This window comes from Siphateles boraxobius, unplaced genomic scaffold (assembly GCF_051911475.1).
Source record: "Siphateles boraxobius isolate OS27281-9 unplaced genomic scaffold, OSU_SipBor_1 12, whole genome shotgun sequence".
Classification (NCBI taxonomy): Eukaryota; Metazoa; Chordata; class Actinopteri; order Cypriniformes; family Leuciscidae; genus Siphateles; species Siphateles boraxobius.
This window is the reverse complement of record NW_027508722.1, coordinates 29,523,708-29,549,308: the sequence shown is the minus strand read 5'-3', so window position 1 is coordinate 29,549,308 and position 25,601 is coordinate 29,523,708. Positions and strand designations below refer to the sequence as shown.

At 38.9% G+C, this 25,601-nt stretch overlaps 2 protein-coding genes across 4 annotated transcripts in view; one reads left to right on the top strand and one right to left on the bottom strand.

Moving 5' to 3' along the window:
- Positions 1 to 19,803, top strand: part of cep162 (centrosomal protein 162) — a 31,581-nt gene extending 11,778 nt beyond the window's left edge. For all 3 annotated transcript variants that reach the window (XM_077218034.1, XM_077218042.1, XM_077218047.1), the window contains 19 exons: positions 27 to 57; positions 136 to 261; positions 355 to 516; positions 1,964 to 2,045; positions 2,124 to 2,364; positions 2,680 to 2,893; positions 3,480 to 3,595; positions 3,675 to 3,863; positions 12,403 to 12,540; positions 13,030 to 13,142; positions 13,258 to 13,363; positions 13,468 to 13,594; positions 13,682 to 13,950; positions 14,586 to 14,834; positions 15,781 to 16,427; positions 18,496 to 18,637; positions 18,842 to 18,940; positions 19,029 to 19,163; positions 19,418 to 19,803. In XM_077218034.1, coding sequence (XP_077074149.1) covers positions 27 to 57; positions 136 to 261; positions 355 to 516; positions 1,964 to 2,045; positions 2,124 to 2,364; positions 2,680 to 2,893; positions 3,480 to 3,595; positions 3,675 to 3,863; positions 12,403 to 12,540; positions 13,030 to 13,142; positions 13,258 to 13,363; positions 13,468 to 13,594; positions 13,682 to 13,950; positions 14,586 to 14,834; positions 15,781 to 16,427; positions 18,496 to 18,637; positions 18,842 to 18,940; positions 19,029 to 19,163; positions 19,418 to 19,639 — 3,408 coding nt within the window. In that variant the 3' untranslated portion in view covers positions 19,640 to 19,803. The remainder of the gene's footprint in view (positions 1 to 26; positions 58 to 135; positions 262 to 354; positions 517 to 1,963; positions 2,046 to 2,123; positions 2,365 to 2,679; positions 2,894 to 3,479; positions 3,596 to 3,674; positions 3,864 to 12,402; positions 12,541 to 13,029; positions 13,143 to 13,257; positions 13,364 to 13,467; positions 13,595 to 13,681; positions 13,951 to 14,585; positions 14,835 to 15,780; positions 16,428 to 18,495; positions 18,638 to 18,841; positions 18,941 to 19,028; positions 19,164 to 19,417) is intronic.
- A 1,048-nt stretch (positions 19,804 to 20,851) lies between these two features.
- mrap2a (melanocortin 2 receptor accessory protein 2a) lies at positions 20,852 to 24,059 on the bottom strand. Its single transcript, XM_077218144.1, has 3 exons — positions 23,556 to 24,059; positions 22,892 to 22,991; positions 20,852 to 21,876 (listed from the first exon to the last, which is right to left on the bottom strand). The coding sequence occupies exons 1-3, from the start codon at positions 23,671 to 23,673 to the stop codon at positions 21,456 to 21,458; spliced, it is 639 nt and encodes a 212-aa protein (XP_077074259.1). The 5' UTR covers positions 23,674 to 24,059; the 3' UTR covers positions 20,852 to 21,455.
- Between the last annotated feature and the right edge of the window lie 1,542 nt (positions 24,060 to 25,601).

Here is a 25,601-nt window from a genome sequence, read left to right as displayed (position 1 = left end):
TCATTCCTTGATCCTCTTTGTTTCAGAAACCTGAAAGGCATGGGATGTTGGCCAAAGGTAAACCGCATCTCAGTTTACAGTGTAGATGTTTTAAATGTTCACATCAGGAGGTGAAATGCTCTTCTTATGTCCCAGTGTCACTACATGACTCTCTAAATTCTACGGATGGAGCACTGCCTCCTGCAGTTCCCAGTTTGGTAGCTGGAAAAGAAAAATGTCCAGACACCAAACAAGCAGTGAGGACAGCACTGGAACCTGCAGGTTTGAGAACCAGTTTATTTTCGAGAAGCTTGTATTGTTTAAGTAAACTTCCAACAGGTGATGTGGCACATTCTCTCCTCCATATCTTTGCAGTCCAATCATACGGTCAGAGTGGAGGGAGTGAGATAGAGGCGCTGCAGGAGGCATACAGGCAGATTAACAGCTCAGCGGGGGAGTGTGAGGACGGACGAGCCGAGGCCGGCAGGACCCACCTCTCTCTCTCTTCACTCCAACCTGTCTCCACGGTGGAGTCAGGTCAGACTCAGCACCTAGTTCATTTTTGCCAGTCACTGTGTGCATGCCTGTGCTTTAAACCTTTTGATTTGCAGCTTTCTCCCCTCAAATGCTTCCAGTTATGTTTTAAACCAAATACGTGAGGTTTTTACCAGCCGCTTTGTTTGCATCATCATAGGTGAAGTCTAGCTGACTCTAAACAGCTCGATTTTGCATGAGGGTGTTTTTCCTGAAATCTTGCTGTCTTCTGTTGGAGGTCTGTCACCCTGACTGAATAAGAATGGAAGGGGTTGATGGACTTAAACAGCTGTCTCTGACATTTCTTTCTCATTCCTTGTCACATATATTGCAGTGCCTCGTTTTGGCAAATCAATTGAATATTGGATATTTATCAGATAATATTTAATTGTTGACTCTTATTTCCCACTATTTTAAGATTTATATGACTTTTATAAATAGCTATAAATTATGACAGATCTACCCTCTTTACTTTAAAAGCAAATATCAGAGGTCTGTGCATTTGTGCATTTAAATTAACTCCTTTCCTGTAAGTACAACGACCTTTATTAATGTTACTTACTTTATAAACTATTTACTACAGTTTTGTAATGTTTTTATTTTGCAGGGATGCATTTAATTGATCAAAAGGGACAATAAAGACATTTACAATATGACAAAAAAGCTATTTAAAATAAATGTTCATCAAAGAATCCTGACAAAAGGCATCACAGTTTCCACAAAAATATTAAGCATTTTCAACATTGATACCGGTAATAATATGAAATATTTCTTGAGCACCAAATCACCAAATATTAGAATGATTTCTGAAGGATCATGTGACTGAGGACTGGAGTAATGGCTGATAAAATTCAGCTTTGATCACAGGAATAAATTACATTTTAAAATGTAAAAAAAGTTAGTTTAAATTGTGATAATATTTCACTATATTGCAGTTTGTATGTTTGTTTTTCCCTTCACGCTGTCTTCTGTTGGTCTGATTTTTGATCAAATAATGCACCCTTGCTGAGCATAAGACTTCTTTCAAAAACATTGAAAATCATTAAAAAAACAACAACTTTTGAATAGAAGTATATATGATTGAATTGATTTATCATACTATACATTATAATGCTGTGATGTCTGAAATCACTTTTTTTCAGCATGCAAAACTGTTTATTTGAGTATTTTGTGTGTTTTTAATACCCTTTTTTTACACAGTAGGATGGTTTTATAATATTATCCAATTACTGATTATGGAACAGAATCAGTTCATCCCTACAGTGACTCTTGCTCATTTTTTTTTTTTTTTTTTTGTAAATCACAAACAAAAGCTTGGTTTCAAATTCGCCATGGATGACAATCAAATTCTGTGTTAATTGGCTTTGCATTTGCTGAGGAAGTTCTGATCACACCAAATCTCCGGCCCTAGTGAAATTTTTGTCACCAGGGTCTCATTTATGTACCGTAGATTTACCCACTGCTGAGGAACTGATGCGGCCAATTGGACCAGACTCTGTTTTCACGCGTGGCTTCTCTCTCCAGCCTATAAGGTGAGTTCACTATTCGCCTTCACACACCGTGAGTCATATATTCTCAGTACAGCAGCTTTAGAAGTATTTTTCTTACAGTGAGGCTGTGCCTCGAGGCAGCATAAATCATAGTCCATTAAGGATATCTTCAGATGACAGCCCTTTCAGTTCCACTAATGAGGGCTGTGGAGGGCTTAATAAAGCTAGTCTTACAGCAGAGGAACATCCAGCCTCCCTTCAGTACACTCAGAAGAACATCGCTGAGGAGATCAAACGGCTGATGCAGGAACAGGACAGCTCCTCTGTGGAACCTCCTCCTGTTAAACCCAAGAAACGCCAGGTCAGAGACTCTGCTATTATGAGTCATTTGCCTCATGAATTTCCTCTGTAAATTAGATCCTGTAATTTCTGGGGTTTAGAGAAATGAAAATTCAAAGATAGAGGCATATACTCTGCGAAGTAAATGAGGTATAATCATTTTTGTGGGTAACTACGTGCCTTATTTATTCACATGGTGTTGATAGTCACATTTATGAAGATGATGATGGAATATTAATTCTCTCTCTCTCTCTCTCTCTCTCTCTCTCTCTCTCTCTCTCTCTCTCTCTCTCTCTCTCCCACACACACATATATATACACACACACACTCACTCAGGTTCCTGCCAGAACCAATGCATCTGCGTCGTCTAGAAAAACTCCTGTTCCATCAACAAGGGCCAAAAAACCTGAGAGCAGGCTGTTACCCAGAGGACCTGCAACCAGCAGAACCGGCCAAGCTGCTAAACCTCCGTCTCCACTTACACAGAGAAAAGCTCAGAACCAGACCCCCAAAAAAAATCCCAACCTCACTCAAACACTAACAGCCAAAGGTACCTGTACCTGGGTTAACCTCACCAAAACTGTGTGAAAAAATAAACAAAACTATATTTTGCGTAAAGAAAATTTTGCTGATTTTCATTCGTTTTTTCTTATTTTTTTTATCATTTATTGATACATTTTCATTATTTTCATGAAATTGTAAAATTTTCATGACAGTTGACGACTTAAATTCACTCTACTGTAATGTAAAAAACTCATGATCATTACATTAATGCAATAAATATATATAGAAGTAGGCAATTTTAATTGCATTAAATGTAGATATATTAGCCAATTTGATTACAATTAATCACAAATATCAATATTTACCAAAATGAAGGAGATAATTATTGAGCTATTGGAGTTTTGTGATGTAATGAGAAATTAGATGGAACATAATTATCTTAAATAGTCTTAATTGTTATGCAAATAATGTCACAAGGCAAAAAACATTTATAATAATAGTGGTCCTAAAAATATGCAAAATCGTTTTTTTGTATTTTTTTATATGACTATTCTTTGTAAATTCACAGCCATATTTGCTAGCTTAATAATAGATGGTCATCTGTCTTTTAAAATTTTTTGCATCCCTTACAGGTTTAGACACGAGTTTAAGGCTAAGCAGTGAACTGGTGACATCCGTGCAGTCCTTTTCCACATTTCTGCAGCATCAGGTTGAAGCCAGCAGGATCACACCAGAAGCAGTGACAGGAGTGAGTTAACTAGGACTGAATCAGAGCATTGGATCAAATCCTCCAGCTCATTAATCCTCATGTTCTGTGTGTCTGTCAGCATGAGGTGATGCAAGAGAATATGGATGGTGGTATGTCCTTTCAGCAGGAGCGCTCATCACTGGAGCGTTTTCGTCTTCAGCTCGCCCAAAAAGAGAGAGAGCTCCATCTGAGGGAAACCCAGTTACAAGTGGAGCACAAGCAAGAGCTGGCAGCACTCAGACAGGAGAACTATACGTTACAGAGCAAGGTAAGCTCTTGTGTAGTTGTAAAGCTTAGATTATGTTTTTAGAATATAAGGAAATGTTGTTGTTTGGTGGATAGTTTTGCCATGGCTTTTCATTAACAGCAGGTAATTTTGTGTATTCTGTCTGTTCTACGTCTTCATAATTATGATATGACTGAGGACTTAAAGGGATAGTCCATCCAAAAATGATAATTCTGTCATCAATTACTCACCCTCGTGTTGTTCCAAACCTACAAGACTTTCGTTCATCTTTGGAACACAAATGAAGATATTTCTAGTCAAATCTGAGAGAATTCTGTCCCTCTGTTGAAAGGCTGTGAAGCTTCAAAACGTTCATAAAGAGATCCTAAAATAAATCCATATTAATTGAGCGGTTAAATCCAAGAAACAAGATCGCTTCATATGATGAACATATTCAATTTATGTTTTGATTCACATATGAACATTGCTAAGCGAATTTGGTAAACAGAAGCTCAAGCATGCTCGCTTTGTGCACAAGAGCAAAGCTCATTGGTTTAAGCAAGTATGTTTGAGCTTGCGTTTACCATATTTGAGTGCTCTATGTATGTTAGCTAATCAATGTTTATATGTGAATTTATATGATGGATTTATTTATTTACTCTTTAAAAATATTTTCAACTTTGGGTGAAATAGACTTTTCTCTAAGATTTCACTAAAAATATCTTAATTTGTTTTTCGAAGATGAACGAAAGTCTAATGGGTTTGAAACAACATAAGAGTAATTGATGACATAATTTTAATTTTTGGGTTAACTATCCATTTAAAATTTATTCAAGTTCATCTATTTTCATGGCCGGTTTAACCAGCCTTAAAGCACATATAGGTGCTTCTTGTTAAAGATCAATAGAAAACCTTCTGCTGTCTGGCAGCTCTCCTTAAGTATGAATGAAGTTTAAATTGTATATTTTGTAACATCCTTTATAAGTGCGTTTGGTAAATAGGGCAGTCTGTACTTGCAGGTGAATGTTTTGGTAATGCAATCATAACGTCTATGACGGTATATTTCATTGGCCAACTGTATGAACATAGATTTCACTTGCATGCTGTTTAGGTAGCTGTTCAATACTCTCTTAGTGATGATGAATTCGTGCTTTTAGCACAAGTACATTATGTAAGGTTTATTCTAGTTATTTGTTTCAATACCCTCAAAGATTTATAGAAAAAAACATATATATTATCACGCATTACCTTGCTGTGATTCAGTTTGGAAGTGCTTTTTGTTGTTCTGGCAAATAATGAGTCTCATTTTTAAAACTTTTCAACAGTAAATGAACATAAAACAGGGCACATGGGGGCACGCAGCGTTTTATCCACCTTGACTCTTCTGGTGAAGTATATATATTGATTATTGACAACAGATTACAGGAAGAAGTAATTACATTTGAACAAATTACCATAGAAAATGACCAAGGCTGAATTTGTTTTCATGATTTATACACAATGGCACCTTAAATGTATTCCAGGGACAATTGAGCTGAAGTTAAGGGTGCAATGGAGATGACTCGCAGCTCACTCCTTACAGGGTGCCCTGAGCCATTAAACCACACTATTAGACCTTTCAAAAGTGTTAAATAACCACCTATTCTTAATTTTTTGATCTAGTTTGGCCTCATGATAATTATGCACTTTAAAGGCAGGGTAGGTAGAAATCCCCAAAAATACTTTTTTCCAAATTTGTTTAAACTGTCTTTATATATCAATGCATAATAAAAATGTAAGAACTCTGGAAAAGAAATTATAAAAATCAAGTGTCTGTAGTCCTCTCAGGACTGCAATAAACACAGCTCATTATTCCATTAACTCCCACCCCCTCCCTTCTCGGCTCCTTCCAAAGCCACGCCCCCAAACCACATGAACGCGCGATCCCAGCCGTTCGTTCAGCTGGAAGAGTCGGACGCGTTTACCAGCGCAGAACAGAGAGGAGCGCAGTGCATGTAGTGACATCATGTCAGAATCATAAGTAATAAAATAACTAACTTTATCAGTATGAATATAAACAATTAACATGGCTGTTAGTACTCACTATCAAGCTCGCATATCGATACTGGTAAAGTTTAAAATATTTTAATAGCTCGTAACGGAATCAAACTAAATATAAGGCAAATAGATATAAATAGCTTAATTGATACACGTTTGCCGTTACTATCATTTACACTGTGATGAAGGTGAATTTGTAAGATTCATAACATAAGATTGTTTACAGATAAACTGAGTAGCATACACTCAAACACCTTCTCACAACTGCATTGCAGACACAAGATAATATAACACACACACACAACATATATTGTATAACACATACAGATACACAGTGTTGGCAAAGTTCAGTTCACAAATTTTAAAATGAACTAGTTCAGTTCATAGTTCATACTTCACAATTTTGAACTAAGTTCACGGTTCCAAAAAATTAACTAGTTCATAGTTCTTTTTTTCCATAAGTTGCTGCAAGTTATTTTTATTTTTTTATTGACACAACCCATATACAACCACAGACAGCGGTTATTTTATCGGCTGGCAAAGTTTGCACAGAAATGTAAGAGTTTTCCCATCCTCACCGACCTTGATGACTGATCATACGACACGACGCCTCCTCGCTGCTTTGTCGACTACATGCTGCTTTTTGTTTTGATGACGCATGCGGCGGCCGCGGTGCGACACTGGTGGCTTGTGTTGCCAGATTTGGTGTTTTTTTCGCTCAATATTAAGGCCTGTTTACGTGTGTTTTATCCGGGTTTTCGCCTGGAAGACTCTATAGAAATCTGGCACCCTATTGAACGAAGTTAAACTGAGAGAGCGTGCGTTCACAGACACCAGAATGAACGCGTTCACAATAACTTTCATCAGGCAGTAATACAGTAGGCCTACGTTCAGTTCACGTTCGCCCAAAATATGAACGAGTTCATGAACTATCGTTCAATGAACGCGTTCAGGCACAACACTGTAGAGCATATAACAACAAACCAAACGTGAAAAAACGGAGCAGGTAGAGTTCACGGTGAACATATGAACAAAGATTAGGCGGTTTTTTCACATTCTGGCTGTTGAAAAGAAAACAGCAAGATGACCTGTCCAGCAGAAATAAAGCCATCATGGAGTGACTTTTCAGCCCCCTGAGATCCCTCAGTTGTCGCCACCGCTGGAAAGCCCGCCGATATTGACTCTCGTATGATTTCTTATTTTATCCAAAGACTTTTTGTTCATAGCCTTTTCAAATACTGTCTTCCTTTTTTCAACTAGTTTCCCAGACAGCAAAATGTATTTGGGCCAGATTTGGGCCAGGTCTTCATTAGCATTTGGCGCAGATCCGCTAAACGGACCTGGGCCGGGGTCATTCTTTCCAACGGCCCAATACCGGAACAGGTTGGAATTACGGATCAGAGACAGATCTGGGCCAGCACTGGCCCAGTACAGTTATTAATGCCATGACATGTGGTGCAGATCTGGCCCAGATCCGTGACTCATATTTTACATCTGGGGCTCATCTGGCCCTGGTCTGTGATTCATATTTAGGCTATCAGACAATTAAGGCACAAACACCCAGACAATTTGTAATTTTCAAAAAACTTTTTTTATTTTAATCACATTTATTGCTCATTAGTTGGGTGTGACCGGGCACGGCGGCCACCCCCACGGTCGCATGCCAGATTAAACCACCTGATGTTATACTGGTTTATCTCGGTGTCTGTGGCTTTGTCAGACATGCGATTCTTCCTCACTGCTCCAGTAGGACGTACAAAAAGGACAACAAAGCAAAGAAACAAAGAGTAAATATTAGATCCAATATTCAAAGATTCTTTATTACATGACATTATAGTACAATGCTTGCACAAATAAATAATAATAAATGTGACTAAAGTGGTGTAGAATGAGTAGTATTAAGGTAAAAGAGTATCAACACTAAAGAGCACGTAGATGTGAATTTGAAAACTTGTACAATAAATATTCATACTTGTACGTGAACATTTACACTCACAGCTCCAATGTGAAAACCTGTCAAATTAAAATCTGAAGTTGAATGTTGAAACTTGGACTCGCAGACAAAAGTCACAAACCTGTATTCTGAATTTTAAGCTGCAGACAAGCAGTCACAAATGTGTAAAATGCCATTCACAGAAATATGACACGCACAAACTTGTAATATATATTTGCATTTAATCGCAGTACAACCTCAATTAGGCACTTGCAACTTCTCAAATCTGTCACTGCAATTTCAAATTTCGCGCCTTGAATTTTGCTACTCTTTTCGTGCAAGTTGCAAAACTAACTTTTGCACTTGCAACTCAGTGGCAGTAAGAGAGAAAGGGGGACGCTCTGAAATGCTAACATGGCTTAATGCATTAGACTGATATTTAAAGAAATAAATGATATTATCAAACTCAGTAAACACCATACTAATAATGCAATCAACAGAAAAGCCGATGAGCACAGAATATGACTAAATATGACCAAATTTGTGTTCAGAGCAAATAAACCTGCTGCCTGTGTTTTATTAATAATTTATAACGAATCGTGTTTTATTTTTTATAACTGTTGGTCCATTAAGCCTCATTAAGCGTTTTCTATGGGAGGGAGAAAACACCCCCCTTCTCTCTCGCCGCCACTGAGTTGCGAAAAAAGAGTAGCAAAATTCAAGGCGCGAAGTTTGAAATTGAAATTGCAGTGACAGATTTGAGATTGCAAGTGCCTAATTGAGGTTGTACTGCGATTAAATGCAAATATATATTACAAGTTTGTGTCTGTCATTGTATTTCTGTGAATGGCATTTTACACATTTGTGACTGCTTGTCTGCAGCTTCAAATTCAAAATACAGGTTTGTGACTTTTGTCTGTGAGTGCAAATTTCAACATTCAACTTCAGATTTTAATTTGACAGGTTTTCACATTGGAGCTGTGAGTGTAAATGTTCACGTACAAGTATGAATATTTATTGTACAAGTTCTCAAATTCACATCTACGTGCTCTAGAGTGTTGATACTCTTTTACCTTCATAGAGTAGTGAGTGAATGAATGAGAGAGTGGTGATTAAGTAAAGTGAAAGGCATCTATATATAATACTTACGAGCCATAATAGCCTTGGTTGGTTATGATGTTTTTGGTATCTCTTCCACTAATGAAGGCCAGCATTCCCACCTGTGGAAACAAGAGACTAAATTAGTGAGAAGTAAAAGATTGATAAATGATAGAGAGGTATGGGCAACATATTCATAGACAGTATATTTTGATTTACAGGATAACAAAAGTAGATATCCATAAATCCCTCTGTAATTATTTCTCCATCTAATATGTGAACACAATGAAAAAATAATTTTGAACCTAATGAGAGAAAATGTTTTTGCCTGCCGTGTCTAGATCGTCTTAAGAGGATTTAGCATTTCAAATTTATGCATTAAATTATTATTAGTATGACTGTATTATTATTATTGATGTTGTTATTATTATTATTAGGGAAGGCCTACTTTTATTGTTAAATTGATAGGCTATTATTATTATTAATATGCCACGCAATAATTTAACTGTGCATCACCGCATAGACACGCTGGGAGGATAATAATATTATATAGGAGCTTGCTTGGGCTGAAAATTATCTAAAAACATTTAACGTTAGATCGATTATACAATGAATTATAGGCCTATAATTAAAGTTATTAACAGCCTATAAATGGTATGTCCGAACACTGCAATAATCAGTCATCAATGGAAATTAAAAACCGCTTTAGGCTATTTCACAAACAGCTTGTTTAACAAATTAATAAAAGAGGCACATCGCAGTGGCTTAGAAGACGTGGGTAACGTTAATATGGTTTATCCATTTTGCAACACGAACTGGAGGTAAGCAACAGTAATTTGCAGGTAGTTTGATAGCTAACATATCGACATATCACATATATGTCGCACTCTACAGCCGGTATAATACAGTGAGAATTGATATGATACTGACGTCGAACTAGTTTAATGTATTTGGACGTGGGAAGTCATTAATTTGTTATTGTTGCAGTTGCTAGCAGCGGTCACCGCTGGTAACGTTAGTGGGTAGGCTAACGTTATACGATTTTGCAGATAACACACAATGGACACGATATTCAGCAATTTTGGAGAATAATAAGCAAATATCACCCATTCAGCCTTAAAGCATATGTTCACATTAGTTGTGGATGTTTAAAATAACCTATACTACCAGCTAACCGCCTGCTACTACCCAGCTTATCTGACACGTCTCAGGTTGTAAGAATGTCAGTGTAAACGTTTGTAAACTTTTATTTTTAATATAATTATGTAACAGACTAATATGACATCAACACCAGTTTACTTTTATAATGTACTTACTAAATTATACGTGTATAATGCACTTACCAATTAGCAGAGACGGTGCAGCCTGCACTCTTCCACTCTTGTCAGCGGGTTTATGTGGGGTGGCGCCCGCGCGTCCGGTCTGCGCAGCTCGCGCGGCTCCGGTCCACAACCGGCAGGCGGACTCAATTCAGTTGTGGCGCGTATGGTCTGCGCAGCTCGCACGGATCCGGTCCAAACCCGCCAGGCGGACTCAATTCAGTCGTGGCGCGTATGGTCTGCCCCGGATCGGCGCCGCACCCGCCGGACGGACTGTCACAGTCGAAGCTACAGACAAGTCTGGCGCAGAGTTGGTGCAGATCTGCATATTGAGTGCGACTGCTGCGCGAATCTACTGATTCCAAAACGGACCTGGCACAGATGTAAATGCTGTCTGGGTTGACTTCGCTGGCTCTATATGCAGGTACTGAGAATTTTGACTTCTTTCTATCCAATAATTGTTATTACTAGCTTCCGTCAGTGTTGCCAACTATTTTCAAAGGAAAGTAGCTAACGCCTTCCCTAAAATTCGCTAAATGACGCTAGATGACGTCATACGCCAATTAGCATATTCGTGACGTCATCGCGTCGTACTTGCGTTCTGCTTGTCTAATGTGTTTTCTCTATAAATTAATGCTCAGCTCACATACTGTATTTAATATATTATAATATAATATAGCCGAATGTAAAATAAAGCTGTTCTCATTTCCTAAATATGTTTTGTCAGACAATAGAACGAGAAGCTATGATATAGGCCTAGTGAATGACTAATTTTTTTTATAGGCCAATGTTGAAAATTATCTGAATTGAGAGAGTTCGGGAGCCGGATGAGCAAAAGCTTTGTGATAGTGAGTATTACAAGTAATACCGTAAGCACAAGAAAAGGAAGGAAACTAAATTATTTAATTAAAAGAAAAAAGAAAAGCAGATAATAAATCCGTGAAAAAACACTGCTCATTCATTCATTCACTGCTCAACAGATGAATGTGCTGCTGTTCCTCTCAGCCATTTACTGAACAGGTTAGACGTAGCTAGAGTGAGTGACGTTTGAAAAGTCGCTAAAAATAGCGACTCATTTGCGCGATTCTTTTGCAGTCTGTATGCGGAGGGGTGCTCTAACTGCAGCTGGGAGGGGCTGCTGCGCAAGGACTGGGCCGCCTGTGAGTGCTTTGGGATGGGGTGGGACCCACGGCAGCACCCGCTGCTCGTTGAGAAGAGTAAGAACGATATGTGCTTTCACGTCAGAGAGTCTCCAAAAGTCTCCAATAACACCAGAAAAAGTCGTTAGATTTGTCGCTAGTCGCTTTTTTGAAAATGTGTCGCTAGTGGGGTCTAAATACTCGCTAAATATAGCGACAAAGTCGCTAAGTTGGCAACACTGGCTTCCGTGCCTCTTCAAACGGGTGCGCGCATTTGGGCTGCTCCTGTATCAGCAGAGGTGGTATCCATGGTAGCGAGGGAGAGTGACAGTCGCCCCAGCCAATCATTTCTTTCGTCCCGAATGGAAATAATGAGCTGAGTTTATTACAGTCCTGAGAGGACTACAGGTGATTTTTATAATTTCTTTTCCAGAGTACTTACATTTTAATTATGCATTGATATATATAAAGACAGTTTTAACAAATTTGGAAAAAAGTATTTTTGGGGATTTCTACCTACCCTGCCTTTAATTTCCAATTACATAATTATAATTCAAAATAAACAAACTTTGTACTGCAAATGTACAAAGACCATTTTTATGGCTTTCCTTTTATATTTATGTATTTGGCAAATGCTTTTATGGAAAAAGCATCTTACATTTTCAGTAGATACATTTTTTAGTTCATACATTTCCTATGATCAGATACATTTTCACACAACCTGGCTTTGCTAGTGCATCACTCTACTGTTAGAGTTAAGTGCCCTATCCGGTGCAGTAGTGTGTTATGTAAATGCCCCATAATTGACTGTCTTGGATTTTTCAAATATGTAATTGTTACATAAAACAAAACAAAAATTTAGCAAAGTCACAAAAAGAAAAGCTTTAAATGTAAAAGCATGACTATTTACATACTCCTGAAAATGCATTTAAGAAAGTACCATCAATATTTTTTTACTTTTAATAAACTGAACAGCCTCGGCCTAAGTCTGAGCAAACAATTCCCTGTCATTTCTCAAGCTTAGGTTCTAACCTGTTACATGTATTATTCCATAGCTACACCATGCCGAGGAGGCAAGTAACAGACGAAAGTGGAGTTTTGGCGAAGCTTCAGACCCTGTGACTGAAGAGAAACTCAAGCTCATGGAGAAGGAGATGAAGGAACAGGAGACTCTGATTCAGGGCTACCATCAGGTGAGTCTCTCTCTGTCTCTCCAACTCTGCTCATTTTCAGGCATATATTAGAATATCCATGCTTAAACATGGCTCGCATGAATGTGCATTTATTATAATTAGGCTTTATTTTTTTATCCCTTGTCCTAGATCTCTTTTTATTGTGATTTCTTACAAATGTCAGTGAATGATACAACACAAGACTCTGTAGCCTCTCATTTTTAGATCATTATATACACCATTTCAGCATAATGGGGTGCATAATTAAACACAGATATTTAAAATGACACTATTACTACTCAGAATTTAGAATAACGTTGGTAATTACTTCTCACATTTCCTGTAATTACAGAAGAACTTGTTGCCTTTCCAGATACCAAATCCAATTAATTCTTATCTGGAACTATATTCAATGTAATACATGCACTGAATATATTTGCATTTTGGTCATTAGTATTCATATTCTACAAATAGGTTCAGAATATGTGATCTTTCCAATGGTTTTAACAGGAGAATGAAAAGCTATATCTGCAAATGAAAGCACTCCAAGCTCAAAGCAAACAAAACGAGGAGGCTTTGTTCATGGAAAACCAGAGACTTCTCACTGAGCTTGCCCTCACCAGGTCAGTGCTCTAAAAGTGCGCTAGTATTATTATAATGCATATCACAGCAGGTTTTTACTATTCATGCTGTTCTTTGCAGCAGCTGATATAAAAGCAAAGAATTTTCATTCCCCAGGGACCGGTTAAACATGAACAGCTTTCAAAGAATCGTCGGCGAGAGAAGCTTTGCTGAACAAAGCTTCAGCATTGCAGAGTTGACAAGTCAGGTACAAGCTGCACAGGTACGAGAACTATATAATATCAACAGATCTGTTCCAAAACCTAGTGAGCTGCCTACCTAGACTGCATTTTACATGCGCTTCTGATGCAAAGTCTTTCTGTTTAGAAAAATGAGGAACGACTGCAAGATGAGATCCACAGGTTAAAACAGGAGAAACAAGCCCTGCATGTAGACCTGGAGATGATGAGGAAAGAGCGAGACCTTGCCAGAGTTCAGGCTGTCTGTACTTCAGGTAAGAGCCTCAGATATGGAAGTGTTACGGCAGCAGTCTATTTTTGGCAACGTATTTGTCATATTGACAGAAATAAGGTTCTGGCAGGTGATAAAGGTTTCGAGCTAAAGATGCTCCAGGAAAAGCACCGGGAGGAGGTCGCAGAGATGAAGAAAAGACTGCAGTGGTATGCTGAGAACCAGGAGCTACTGAACAAAGATGCATCCAGACTCCGAGCCGCCACCGCTGAGACTCAAAGGCTCACTGAGCAGGTGGAAAAGCTAAAGATGGAGGTCAGCAAGAGGGCTAATGAGCAACAGAGAAAGACAAAGGAAAGGGCGGGTGAAGCTAAAAGAATCCAGGACCTGGAACGACAGGTCAGAAACAGCTTTCTCCCTCTCCAAATATACTTGTATTCATATTTGTTCTGCAGGTACATCTCATTCAGGGCACGTTCTTCTTTGTGCTCTATTTCCTGAGAGCTGGAATTATTCAACCGTGTCCGTGAGTAGCAGACCATCGGTAGTCGGGTAGTTTTCCAACCACCTTCTCCTTAAGACCTCAAGACCTTGTTAAACTCCTTTCTTTGACTGATATGCATCTGCAACTAAATTAACAACTTTGTATTGAATTGGCAGTTGTTAGCGCACTTTTACTATTCAGTTTGAGGCATGTTGCTCATGTAGGTTTGAGTTTGGGTTGCAACATTTCACAAACCCTTAATAGTTTCCTGTCACTACTAATGTATCTATCTAAAAATAAAGCAACAAAAAGAATGCCAAAAAAATGATTTAATTTTGATGTCCGCCTCCTGAGTGTCTTGTAATATTTATTAAAGGGGTGGTATAATGCCCTTTTCACAAGATGTATAAGTCGTCTTTGAAGTCCTCAGAGTGTGTATGTGAAGTTTAACCTCAAAATACCCCAAAGATATTTTTATATAGCATGTTAAAGTTGTCACTTTTTGAGGGTGAGCAAAAACGCACCATTTTTGTGTCTGTGCCTCTCTCAGCTCAAACAGATGGAAGAGCTCTTGAAACGGAGGCATCCAAACTCCCTGCCAGCCCTGATCTTGGCCGCTGCGTCTGCCGGTGCAGAAGTTAGCGGATTGGACGTCCATCCCGCAGCTGCCCCTCAGTCCTCCCAGACATTGGCTCTTTTGGAGAGACGTGTACATCGACTGGAGGCGGAGCTAGAGGGCCGCGATGAAGCAGCCAAACGCAGTCTCAGAGCAATGGAACAACAGTATCACAGAATCAAGGTACTCATATCAGATTTAGATTCAGTATTGAAGGTCACACGGAATTTTGTGTCAAAGCATTAAACGTTAAATCTATAGAATCTAAAATTGAGACCATGTACGAAAAAAGTTTGAACTATTGGAACTAGGTGGCCCTGAACTCATTGACTGAAGTGCTGTGTGTCCTTAATTAATATGGGAAAAAGCAACTCAAATACTTTTCTTTTTTTCTAGCATGTTATTTACCAGAGCCCACAGCTGGTTTGATCGATTTCCAGAAAAACTACATTGCCAAGAAAATTGGGTTTCTATTTTAAGTCTTAAGTGCACAGGGCCTTTAATATGCTTTCAGAGTGGCAGCATTTTCTCTGATTTCCAAACCCTGTGTGTCCTCATTTCTAGAATGTTATAAATAGAAATAGAAACCGAAGCAAATTAAGGCTTGGTGATATATTGAAAATTCACTATATGTACATAACCGTTCAAAAGTTCAGGGTCAGTAAGATTTTTTTTTTTGCGTCCATTAACATTTACATTTACATTTTACATTTAGCTGACGCTTTTATCCAAAGCGACTTACAATTGCTATATTTCAGAGTTCGCACGCCTCTGGAGCAACTAGGGGTTAAGTGTCTTGCTCAGGGACACATTGGTGTCTCGCAGTGGATTCGAACTCAGGTGTCTCACACCAAAGGCATGTGTCTTATCCACTGCGCCATCACCACCCCTTAAGTTTGCTAAAGACTGTCATTAAGACTCTATATTATTATAATTATGATACAATTAATAAAATATAACAAATAAAAATGATAAATGTAATTTATTCATTGAATATAATTTACTTTTTTTAAGTGATATAACCCAGTCCTGATGCAATTAGACTTTAAGGACTGATATATTTAAATGCTATTTCATGCCAGCTCAAAAATGTTTGCACTTTTATATGTATTCTTCTCTTCTGTTTTAGCTCCAATATGAACAGCAGATCACAGATCTGGAGCAGCGTTTGGCTGAGAAGAACCAAAACAATCAGGCCATCTCATCAGAATTGTCTGAATCACAAACTCAGAGGTTAAAGGCAGAGCTGGAGGAAGTGAAGATGGCCCATCAGAAGCAAAAGAGCACCCTCCAGGCAGAGGTGGCTTCTCTGCAAGAACAGCTCCTCCAGGCTCAAGCTTTGACGCAAACAGACAAGCCTGTCCGCAGCCCCTCACGCCACCAACTCAATGCAGAGGCGGCACAAGCAACCCGCATTGAGAGACTAACCCAAGAGCTGAGCTCCAAGAGCCGCACCATCCAGGAGCTGAGTCGCACTGTAGAGCGTCTGCAGAGGGAGAGGAAAACCATGCTGACGGGTCCTTGCTTCGATCGTGATGAGCCCAAGCGACATTTGGGTTTAGCCAAAGAGCCCAAAAAAAATGCAGCCGATACTTTCCCCCCTACACAAGATGAGAAAGATTACCATCCCGGAGCATTCTCGGGATCACACATCTCAGAGGTGCAACTGGAGAATGATAGTTTGAGGATGAGATTGGAACAACTAGAGATAAATAGAGATCAGGAGAAGGTTTCTTTGCAGGCTGCAGTCACACATGCAGAGAATCAGCTCCTCAGGTAAAGTCTTTTGGAGTGTTTTTTTTTTTATAAACCATTTGAAGCACCCTTGAAATGTTCTGAACAACAGATGAAAAACAGCAGTCATACTACATGAAGTGAAACCTTGAAACAGTCCCATCGTTCTCTTCACAGGATTTGAGTCTGTTAAACCGAAAAAGGACCTGGCTGCAGCCTGGAAAAAGGGGCGGGGCTACACGTGTCGCTCTGCCCCATACTTATTCTGATTGGCTTGGTCTTCTTTCACGGGCATACATGATAGGAAATGTGTTCGGAGTTGTCTTCACTATAATACACAGACAATAGAACATTAGCCTACATCCCGCAGGAGAAGATCTTGATTTCTTCACTTTAAAATAATGAGGAACAGCATGTTTTCCTGAAATGAAGTGGAGGAAAAAGTCTGATATTATGCTTTGCAGTGTAGTGAAGAAAAAGAAAGTTTCATAAAATCTAAACTAACAAGGCATACACATTAGCCTATTACACTGTAATTTAGTTTACATACAACTGCACCCAACATGGCTTATAAAAACCAATAACAAATTCTGTAAAATAAGTGTCTTACCATGTTATTTAAATTAAAAACGATACTGATACATCTTTTAATTTCCTTTCTCATACTATGGGTATATGAAGTAATCACATTTCATGAACTCGTTTCATTCCTGTACCTGAAGATCTGACCCTCCTGCTGTGGAGAACAAACTAATACATTTTTGTTTAAGTGTTGTGGGGTTGTTCATGCATTAGTCTAAAGACCAGCTTATTTTAGCAGAACAATTTCAGGGACAATTCTGTGCATTATAATGAAGGCTTTGTGAAACTGCACAGCTTTTCCAGTTCATATAGATTTGACCAACAAACACCGACTACAAACACATTTCCTATCATGTATGTTCATGAAAGATGATCGAGCCAATCAAGAGTAGGAATGGGGCGGAGCGACACGTGCAACCCCGTCTTGTTCTGTAGGCTGCAGCCAGGTTTACTTGAAAAAAATTTATGAGAAATTATATTTTAAACCCTTTTATTCTAGCTAAATGCATTCTGTTTTTTATTAACAGTTGAATGTGGGCAAGTTTCATTTTAAACAAAAAAAATTAACAAAATTTGACAAAATCGCGTTTTTGTCAAAGACTACGTCCGGATCAGATTCAGAATGATGACCCAAACATGGAGTAGATCGGATCAATCAACACCCTCAAAGTTTCAGAGTCCTATACCTTCATTCGACCTTTCATTCGGTAACGTTAGCCAGTTTTGATTTATATGCCGTTTAATGTTTGATGATCACATTATTTTACATGTGCATAACATAGCCTGTAAAAAAAGAAGGACAGCACAACTCTGCTTCCTTCCACTTTAAAAAAAATTATAAAAGTAAAAAATATCCCAGTAATGGTCATTGCCAATTACTTCTTTCAGAGCCTGAGTATGCGTAGTAGTGATCTTGAGGTGGAGCTGTCAATCATTACGTTACACCCCATTTTTATAGCATCAAAAAACAAACTAAAAACAAACTTGTTGGGAAAACGATAGGTCTGTGTGATGAACTAGTTTAAATGCTTTGGCAAAAAAAATATTTTAAATGTAATTACATTTTTTTAGTTTGGCTCATGTCCCATTTGATTACATGGAGAGGGCGGGGTTTAAGACCTATACTGCAGCCAGCCACCAGGGGGCGATCAAAATGCTTTGGCTTCACTTTTCAGGACTTGTGCGGCACACTTGGGGCTTCCTTGTTTCCTCGCTCCTCCGTCCTCCACCCTGTGACCCGGAAAATAATAATATAAGAAATGAGAAGCACCCTTGGTGCTTCTATCACTTGTTTCTGCTTCTTCTCTGCCTTTGTTTTGATCTGGAGATTCTGTACTCTTTCAGAAGATGCGTAATAGCGCCCCCTACCTTATAACAGTGAAAACATGGATTTGCTGGAAAATTCTGTCAATGGCGGGTAGGCGTTGTCATAAATGACAGAAAGTTTGTCAATGGCGGGGAAAGAGTTAACATGATGATTCAGTGTAATCGAATGTCGTGTAACAATATAAAAATATAAATTTTTCAGGATTCAGGAGCAGAATTCTGAGCAACTTGCCTCGGTCAAGGCTGAGCATCAAAGAGAGATTGAACGCCTTCTAGCTTGCCATGCCCTTGAGCATTCCTCCTCCAAAGTGGCTGAACTCACCAATCAAATGAACACACAGGAGGTTGGTTCTTAAATGCACACAGTCATATAAATAGATATGTTGGAGAGAAATAAAAAGCTATAATTTCAATCATTTATGTGCCGCTAAATGTTTCCTTGGCACTAGAAACACTGATGTCATGCATTGTAAGCATTGCATTGTAAGTCGCTTTGGATATAACTTTGTGTATTTTGAATTCTGAATTAATGTAACTTTTCTATTTAGATCATAGTGCAGCATTTACAGGGGCAAGTAAAGGAGCTCAAGGGAACCAAAGATGCTCTGGCTGTGTCTAAAATCAGAGAGGAAACCCTGCAGAATCAGGTAGTTACTCAGTAATTCAATTTCCATTCTTCTTTAAACTAGATTTTGAATTTTCTCTCCATGTTTCCTGTTATGTGTATGTAAAAAGCTGTCTAAGCTTCTGGAGGAGCTGAAACAGGCCAAAGAAGCCCACAGTCCTGAACTAAGACACTTCACTAGCCTGGAGCAGAAGATTCAGTCCATGGAGTTCCGCTACCATCAGCGTGAGAAACAGCTTCAACAGGTAACACATCCACACACACTCTACAGTTCAAACGTTTTAATCTTTCACCAGCACACACATTAGGAGTAGTGAGTAGTGAACATGCATTCCAAATTGTGGACACACCCGGAGCAGTGGGCAGCACAGGAAGTGATTGGGGGTTAGGTGCCTTGCTCAAAGGAGAATCGAACACTCAACCTTCGGGTTACCAGTTTGACACTTATCATTAGACCACAACTGCCCCTATGTGGACACTGATGTTAGTTGTGTTGCAGGTGATTGCAGACACACGGCGGGTGGTGGAACAGGAGCAGCAGGGTGAGGTGGAGCGCTGGAGGAGACTCGCTCACGGCAGGGCTAAAGAGCTGGATGCCTTCAGACTGGAGCTGGACTCTATACTGGATGTGCTACGAGAACTCCAGAGACAGGGTGTAGTCATCCCCATCCCCAAACACACCTCCTCCATTACCCACACATACCTGCCCCTCCGATACTGAGCTGCTTTTGCACCACTCAAAACTTGTTCTTTTTCTAAAGATTATTTAATTATTGTCAACGAATATGTTGGGTATGTAACATCAAATAAAAGATATTTGGTGTTAGTTATTGTAGCATAAATCCAAATGTTATTTTGTATTAAAGTTAATTATTATGTGCACAATTATTTGTCCTGTTTTGCTGCTCCGTTGTTTTTAAAACATTGAGCAGAATCCAAAACCACTGAACAAACAGCAGTAAAATGTTTGTTGATACACCACCCAAATAAGAGTTATAAAAAATACTCATCTCAAAAGCTTAACCTAAAAGGATGTTTCCGCAATATAAAATACTTTAGTCATGATTTATTACTTGCCTTAGAGCTGGCCTCAGGACACAGTCTGAATGCTAATGAACTACTAAAAGAACATAAATTGCATAAGTGTCTGGAGATGGAGCTGCTGCATTGTGTGATGATTATTAAGAGCTGATCACCATGCAGAACTGTTTATAAACAAAATATAATTTAATTGGGTACATAGGATACATTTGTGGAGAGAGGTCATGAAGTGTTAAGAAATTTGAAGCGGAAATTTACTTGATGAAAGCAAAATCATTTCTTTTCAAAATTTACATTTGCATAATCGCAAAAATAACTAGTGTCTAGTGATTCTAGTCACTAGTGATTGTCTAGAAAGTCTAGTGATTGAGTCAAAATAAGTACTGATAACCTGCTAAGGCTCAGCTAGTGTCACATTTGATCTCTGTTCAAAGCAGTCCTTGGCTGTCACCTGTCTAAATTATGAATTATTTGTCTGTAAGTTTGAATGTGTAATGTTGCTCTGTAGATTAATTTCATTTAGAATTTTTCTTCAAGCAAAGTTTTCATCAGTGCATGTTTTTATCTTAGCCAATGGAATAGATACTTTAATAATAATAATCATATTTTATTTAAAGGTTAAAACATCACTACAGTATTTCCACCTGAGTGTTCTCAGTGGTTGCCAGGACATTGTTGTATGGTTGCCATGGTTTTCTAAGTAGTTGCTAGGTAGCAACTTGCCAAAAAAGTTTTTATGATATTCTGGCCTCTATATATGGCTTATGATTTGAGATTTCATTCATGCGTGGCCTTAAGGTTAGGGATTTGTTTGCCTCAGCCAATATCACCACAGGAAACTACCCACCGAATTTTATTGGCATAGTGTTCAATAAAACAAGAGAGACAGAACTGAGGCATTGAATTGATCAGGCAGCTGTATTCAAACAATTACAGAGAGTTAGTATGCAAGTATACTGCAGATATTCTGCAGAAAGCCACTGATTCAGCTAAAACAATTTTCTACTGAGGCATTTGCTCACACGACAAGCCCAGAGAACCAGGCAGTGCGATACCAAATTGCTGCAATTTTGTCATTAGGCTACACAAGTACAATGCTGCATCGACGTCTTCCTACTGCACATCTAGAGATTTTTTTGAATAATGCTGATAATAGGAATGAAGTATGAACCAATAAGGCATTACAGTCTGCTGGAATGTCTTCCTACGTATTTTCTTTAAATATCACTTTCTAACCAAATTCTTCCCAACATTCTTTTAACATTCAGTCGCTGCAGTCAGGAGCATATTCTCAAAATCCCATTCGTGCCATCCACTCTTTTTCATCTTTCACGCTGCTGTCGTTTCTTACTGTAGACCCCAGATGTCAGAAAATAGCTCCACTCTTCAAGCAAAACATATCACTCGCCACTTTTAGAGATAATAGACTGAGTTGAGGACCGTGATGGAGCCATAATGAGTAAATAAATGCATCTGACCGTCTTTAAAGCGGTGGTTTAGTCAATTATGTGATGGGTACAGCGCGGACGGGCCTCTTCCATTATGATCGGTGGATCGCCCAGTAGTAAATCTTCGTCTCCAAGAGCGGAGCTCAGTTCTGAGTTCACAAAGTTGGGAATGTTGAAATGTGCCAGGAGCGCTGCCTCTCGTTCCGCCCTGGTCTCGTTTCCCCTGCTTTGAACGACAAGGCCGACCGCTTCCACCTGCCCTCTGGAGTGGCCGCTGCCCGTACGTCCAGCGTCACTCATGGCCCTGCCTCCATCTCGCTCTTCTTCATTAATATAACAGTGAAACAGAGACCGGGACTCTTCCAGCAATGGGCGGGAGAGACCCGTCCGGGTGTCCACCTCACGTTGGCGTCCCAGACCCTCTGCGCAGCTGGTGAGACGCATCCTTTTCTCGTACGGCTCCGCAGCCCTGTGGGATTCAGAGAGGAATATTGAACTCGAAGCTTCATCAGCAAAGTTTAAAGAGTTTTTATATTTTCTAATATAGAGGTGAAATGAGCACCGGTGCCTCTGAAGAGTGGGAGTACCCTCATCTCATACTTCATCCTCCATCTGTGTGTGTGCGCGTGAGCACATTTTCCTCTTTTCAATGATTTGGAGTGTAAGAGGTTTTTGCCGGGCTGTGTTAATGGATGACTCACATCCATAGAGCAGTTTAATTAAAAGAGCTCTAAACAGACTCTCAGCCTGACCCCCTGAGCTTCCTCACTGCTCCATTAGACCAGAGGATGGGGACTAATAGTGCTTTACTATTATAACTGAGTGTAATTATATGCAATATACAATAAACGCTCTTAAAATTATTTGGCCAATATATTTGAGTGTAAAAAGAGGGCTTTAGTGGACATTAATTTGCTTTTAAATGAATTCTGGATAGCTACCAGAACACTAACATAGATAATTATTGTTTGTGTATGTGCATGCATAATATGAGTGCATTTGTTCATATTAATAAACATGAGAATGCACCACTAGAAGAATAGATTGGATTAAAACGGCATGAAATAAAATGGATGAATGTTTGAGTTTAGGATAAAGACTTCATGCTAATTGGGCCGTTTTTGGTTTATTTCAAGTTTTTTGAAAAGATTGTTTGTTGGTCTAAAGGAGTGCAACATCGGAGACACTGACCTAGCAGAGAGCTAATGAGAGTGAGGAGGCCACAAACAGACACACACACACACACAGCTCTCTAAAGCAAAGGATAATGAGGCAGCTAGGTGGCCGGAGCGCAGGCAGTGGGAGACAGAAAAACTCCTGAAACCCTGACTCGGTCTAGTACATCGTGCTTGTGGTGCAGATGTGAGAGAGGTGATTCCATTGGGAATTTAAACTGCCTTTACTTTTGTTTTGTTCAATTATGTCCTTGCCACAGCAGATTCACAAAGCTTGTATTTCACAGTTTACTGTATAAAAATACTTACTCGGGGTGTGGGGCTCCTGTTTTGGTCAGAAGAGTCAAAACAAAAAACATAAATATGACAAAAACTGCAAGACCCACCCAGAAGCCAATCACAATGGAATCTGGAGGAAGAAACAAAGCTGAGTGATGTGAAAATGCAACTGACATGCTAAAATGGACTAAAAATGTTACTACAAATAATTTAATAATAAATTATAACAATATAATAATAAACATAAGATGATGTTATATATATATATATATATGTGTGTGTGTGTGTGTAGGCCTATATATATATAATGGATATATTCCTGTTTTCATAATTTTTAACAAACAAGGACACTAAATGGTGCACACTGTGTGTGTGTGTGTGTGTGTGTGTGTGTGTGTGTGTGTGTGTGTGTGTGTGTGTGTGTGTGTGTGTGTGTGTGTGTGCGCGCGCGCGCGCGAGAGTACATAATTTGCATACATTAAAAGGTATGGTTGATTATATAAGATTTGCATTATTTTCATGTCTTACTGTATGCTAGATAAACTTTTATTTTATTCAATACACATTTAAAAAGGCATTTTTGTATCTAAGAATATATTTGATCCTTGTTTCATAGTTAACAAAAAGATGACAAAGACAGGATCAAACACATCAAGCTATAATGAACTTTAATGCTGCAGAGAAACAGACTTACATCGATGTGCTTTGAGTCCTTCAAAAGACACGGGCTCTTCGTCGTCGTAGTATTCGTAGCTCCATTCATAATTGTGATTTGGCATAGTAGTACTGTTTAAAAACTGGAACCTCGGCATCTTAAATCACAGATCAAAACTGACAATAACAGATCTTACGGTAAAGAAGCATCCCAGTTCCTCATAGCAGTCAGTGTGCGGTCCACGCGAACGCCTCAATCATCAACTGCATCCAGAGAACAAAACCAGCTCTTTAACACCGATGCTGACGGAGATTTCATCCTTATCCTGCGAACATCTCACGTCTGCGTGCTCCACGACAAAATTGGGGTATAGGTGGGCGTTCTGTAAGTATCATCGCTACTCGTGAGGTCGCATGTGGTCTCGAGATAATGTATTGAATATGTGATGAGATCACGCATCTTTCACTCATCCATGAGCTGGCGTGCGTTGTGAACGGAGAGATTTCACGCGCCTCAGGGGGCATTCGAGAGCATTTTTTTTCTTTCTTTCTTTCTTTCTTTCTTTCTTTCTTTCTCTGTTTTCTTTCTTCTCTATATATATAGGCACAAACCTTAAAGTCTTTTTTTAACAATAAAAATGTATTTATATTTCTACCATTATTGTCCAGAAAAAGGAAAGACAGTTCATTAAACACACTTTGATCCTTGGTATAACGTGCCCCATTCTGTTACATTATATGGGGATAAGCTGTCACAATTACAAGCTATTTTGGGTGCTTCGGCAACATTTTAATTTTTAAAGAAATATGAAACAAATCATACAACAGGAAAAAGGAAAATATCTGTTTTGATTTTGATTTATCAAATCTGTTTTGGGCAACATAAACTACAGATTAATTAACTATAAAACTACAAAACGTTTTTTAAAACAGCTTTTTTTTATTTTTTGCATACACAAAAAAAACTTTTCATGAACAGTTCTTAAAAGAACCACATTACATTTTAATCATCTAAACAACCTTTTGTGCATTGAAAAGGTTTCACACCATCAGGCTAATGACAAGTTCAAGCTCTTAATATTTAGACCTTTCAAACACTGGTTTATACTGTAGTTGTTAATACAATACACTATTTTAGCACAAAACAACATTTCACTGTCTCCATCATTTGAGTGATGTGCTGTTCATGGATCAATTATTTATTGAAAATGCAAAGTGACCATATTTTATGTTTCTAAGACAAGAAGAGAGAATACTGCACCCTGTTCAGGAAACTGTCATACATATTATGTGTGCATATTAGTGCAGCAGGCAGACAGACGCTTAATGGGATTCTTGGGTCTGGAGCCGTGGGACTTGTCTCACAGTAAATAAGACGAATGTTATTTATGATACATGCTAATTGAAGCAGAATGTCTGACTACAGTCTCATCTGTATAAAAGGTCAGAGGTAAGACATTTAGCTTTGTTTAATAATGATAATTTACAAAAATCACATTATTGTTATTGTTGTTGTTGATGTTAAATACATTGCTTTAATTACTTTAAATACAGTACTCTTCTTGCTGGATCTGTCTGCTGCTTTTGACGCAGTTAACCACCAGATCCTCCTGTCAACCCTTATGACAATGGGCATCTCAGGAACGGCACTACAATTGTTCAAGTCTTGCCTCTCAGGTAGGTCTTTCAGGGTGTCTTAGAGGGGTGAGGTGTTCAAGTCACAACATCTAGTTACTGGGGTGCCTCAGGGCTCAGTGCTTGGGCCACTTCTCTTCTCCACCTACATGACATTGTGAGGATCTGTCATTCAGAAACATGGCTTTTCACATCACTGCTATGCTGATGACACTCAACTCTACCTCTCATTCAAGCCAGATGATCCGACAGTAGCAGCTCACATGTCAGTCTGCCTGACTGTCATTTCTGACTGGATGAAAGACCACCACATTCAACTCAACCTTTCAAAGAAAGAAACTGCATGTGGTCTCAGCCAACCCAACACTTCATCACAGTTCCTCCATTCAGCTAGGTCCGTCAACCATAACTCCTTCCACGAGAGCCAGGAACCTTGAGGGTGTGATTGATG

Coding starts and splice junctions, on each gene's coding strand:
- mrap2a (XM_077218144.1), bottom strand. CDS start 23,673: ATGCCGAGGTTCCAGTTTTTAAACAGTACTACTATGCCAAATCACAAT. Junction 22,992..23,555: donor AGGACTCAAAGCACATCGAT/GTAAGTCTGTTT, acceptor TTCTTCCTCCAG/ATTCCATTGTGATTGGCTTC. Junction 21,877..22,891: donor ACAGGAGCCCCACACCCCGA/GTAAGTATTTTT, acceptor TGAATCCCACAG/GGCTGCGGAGCCGTACGAGA.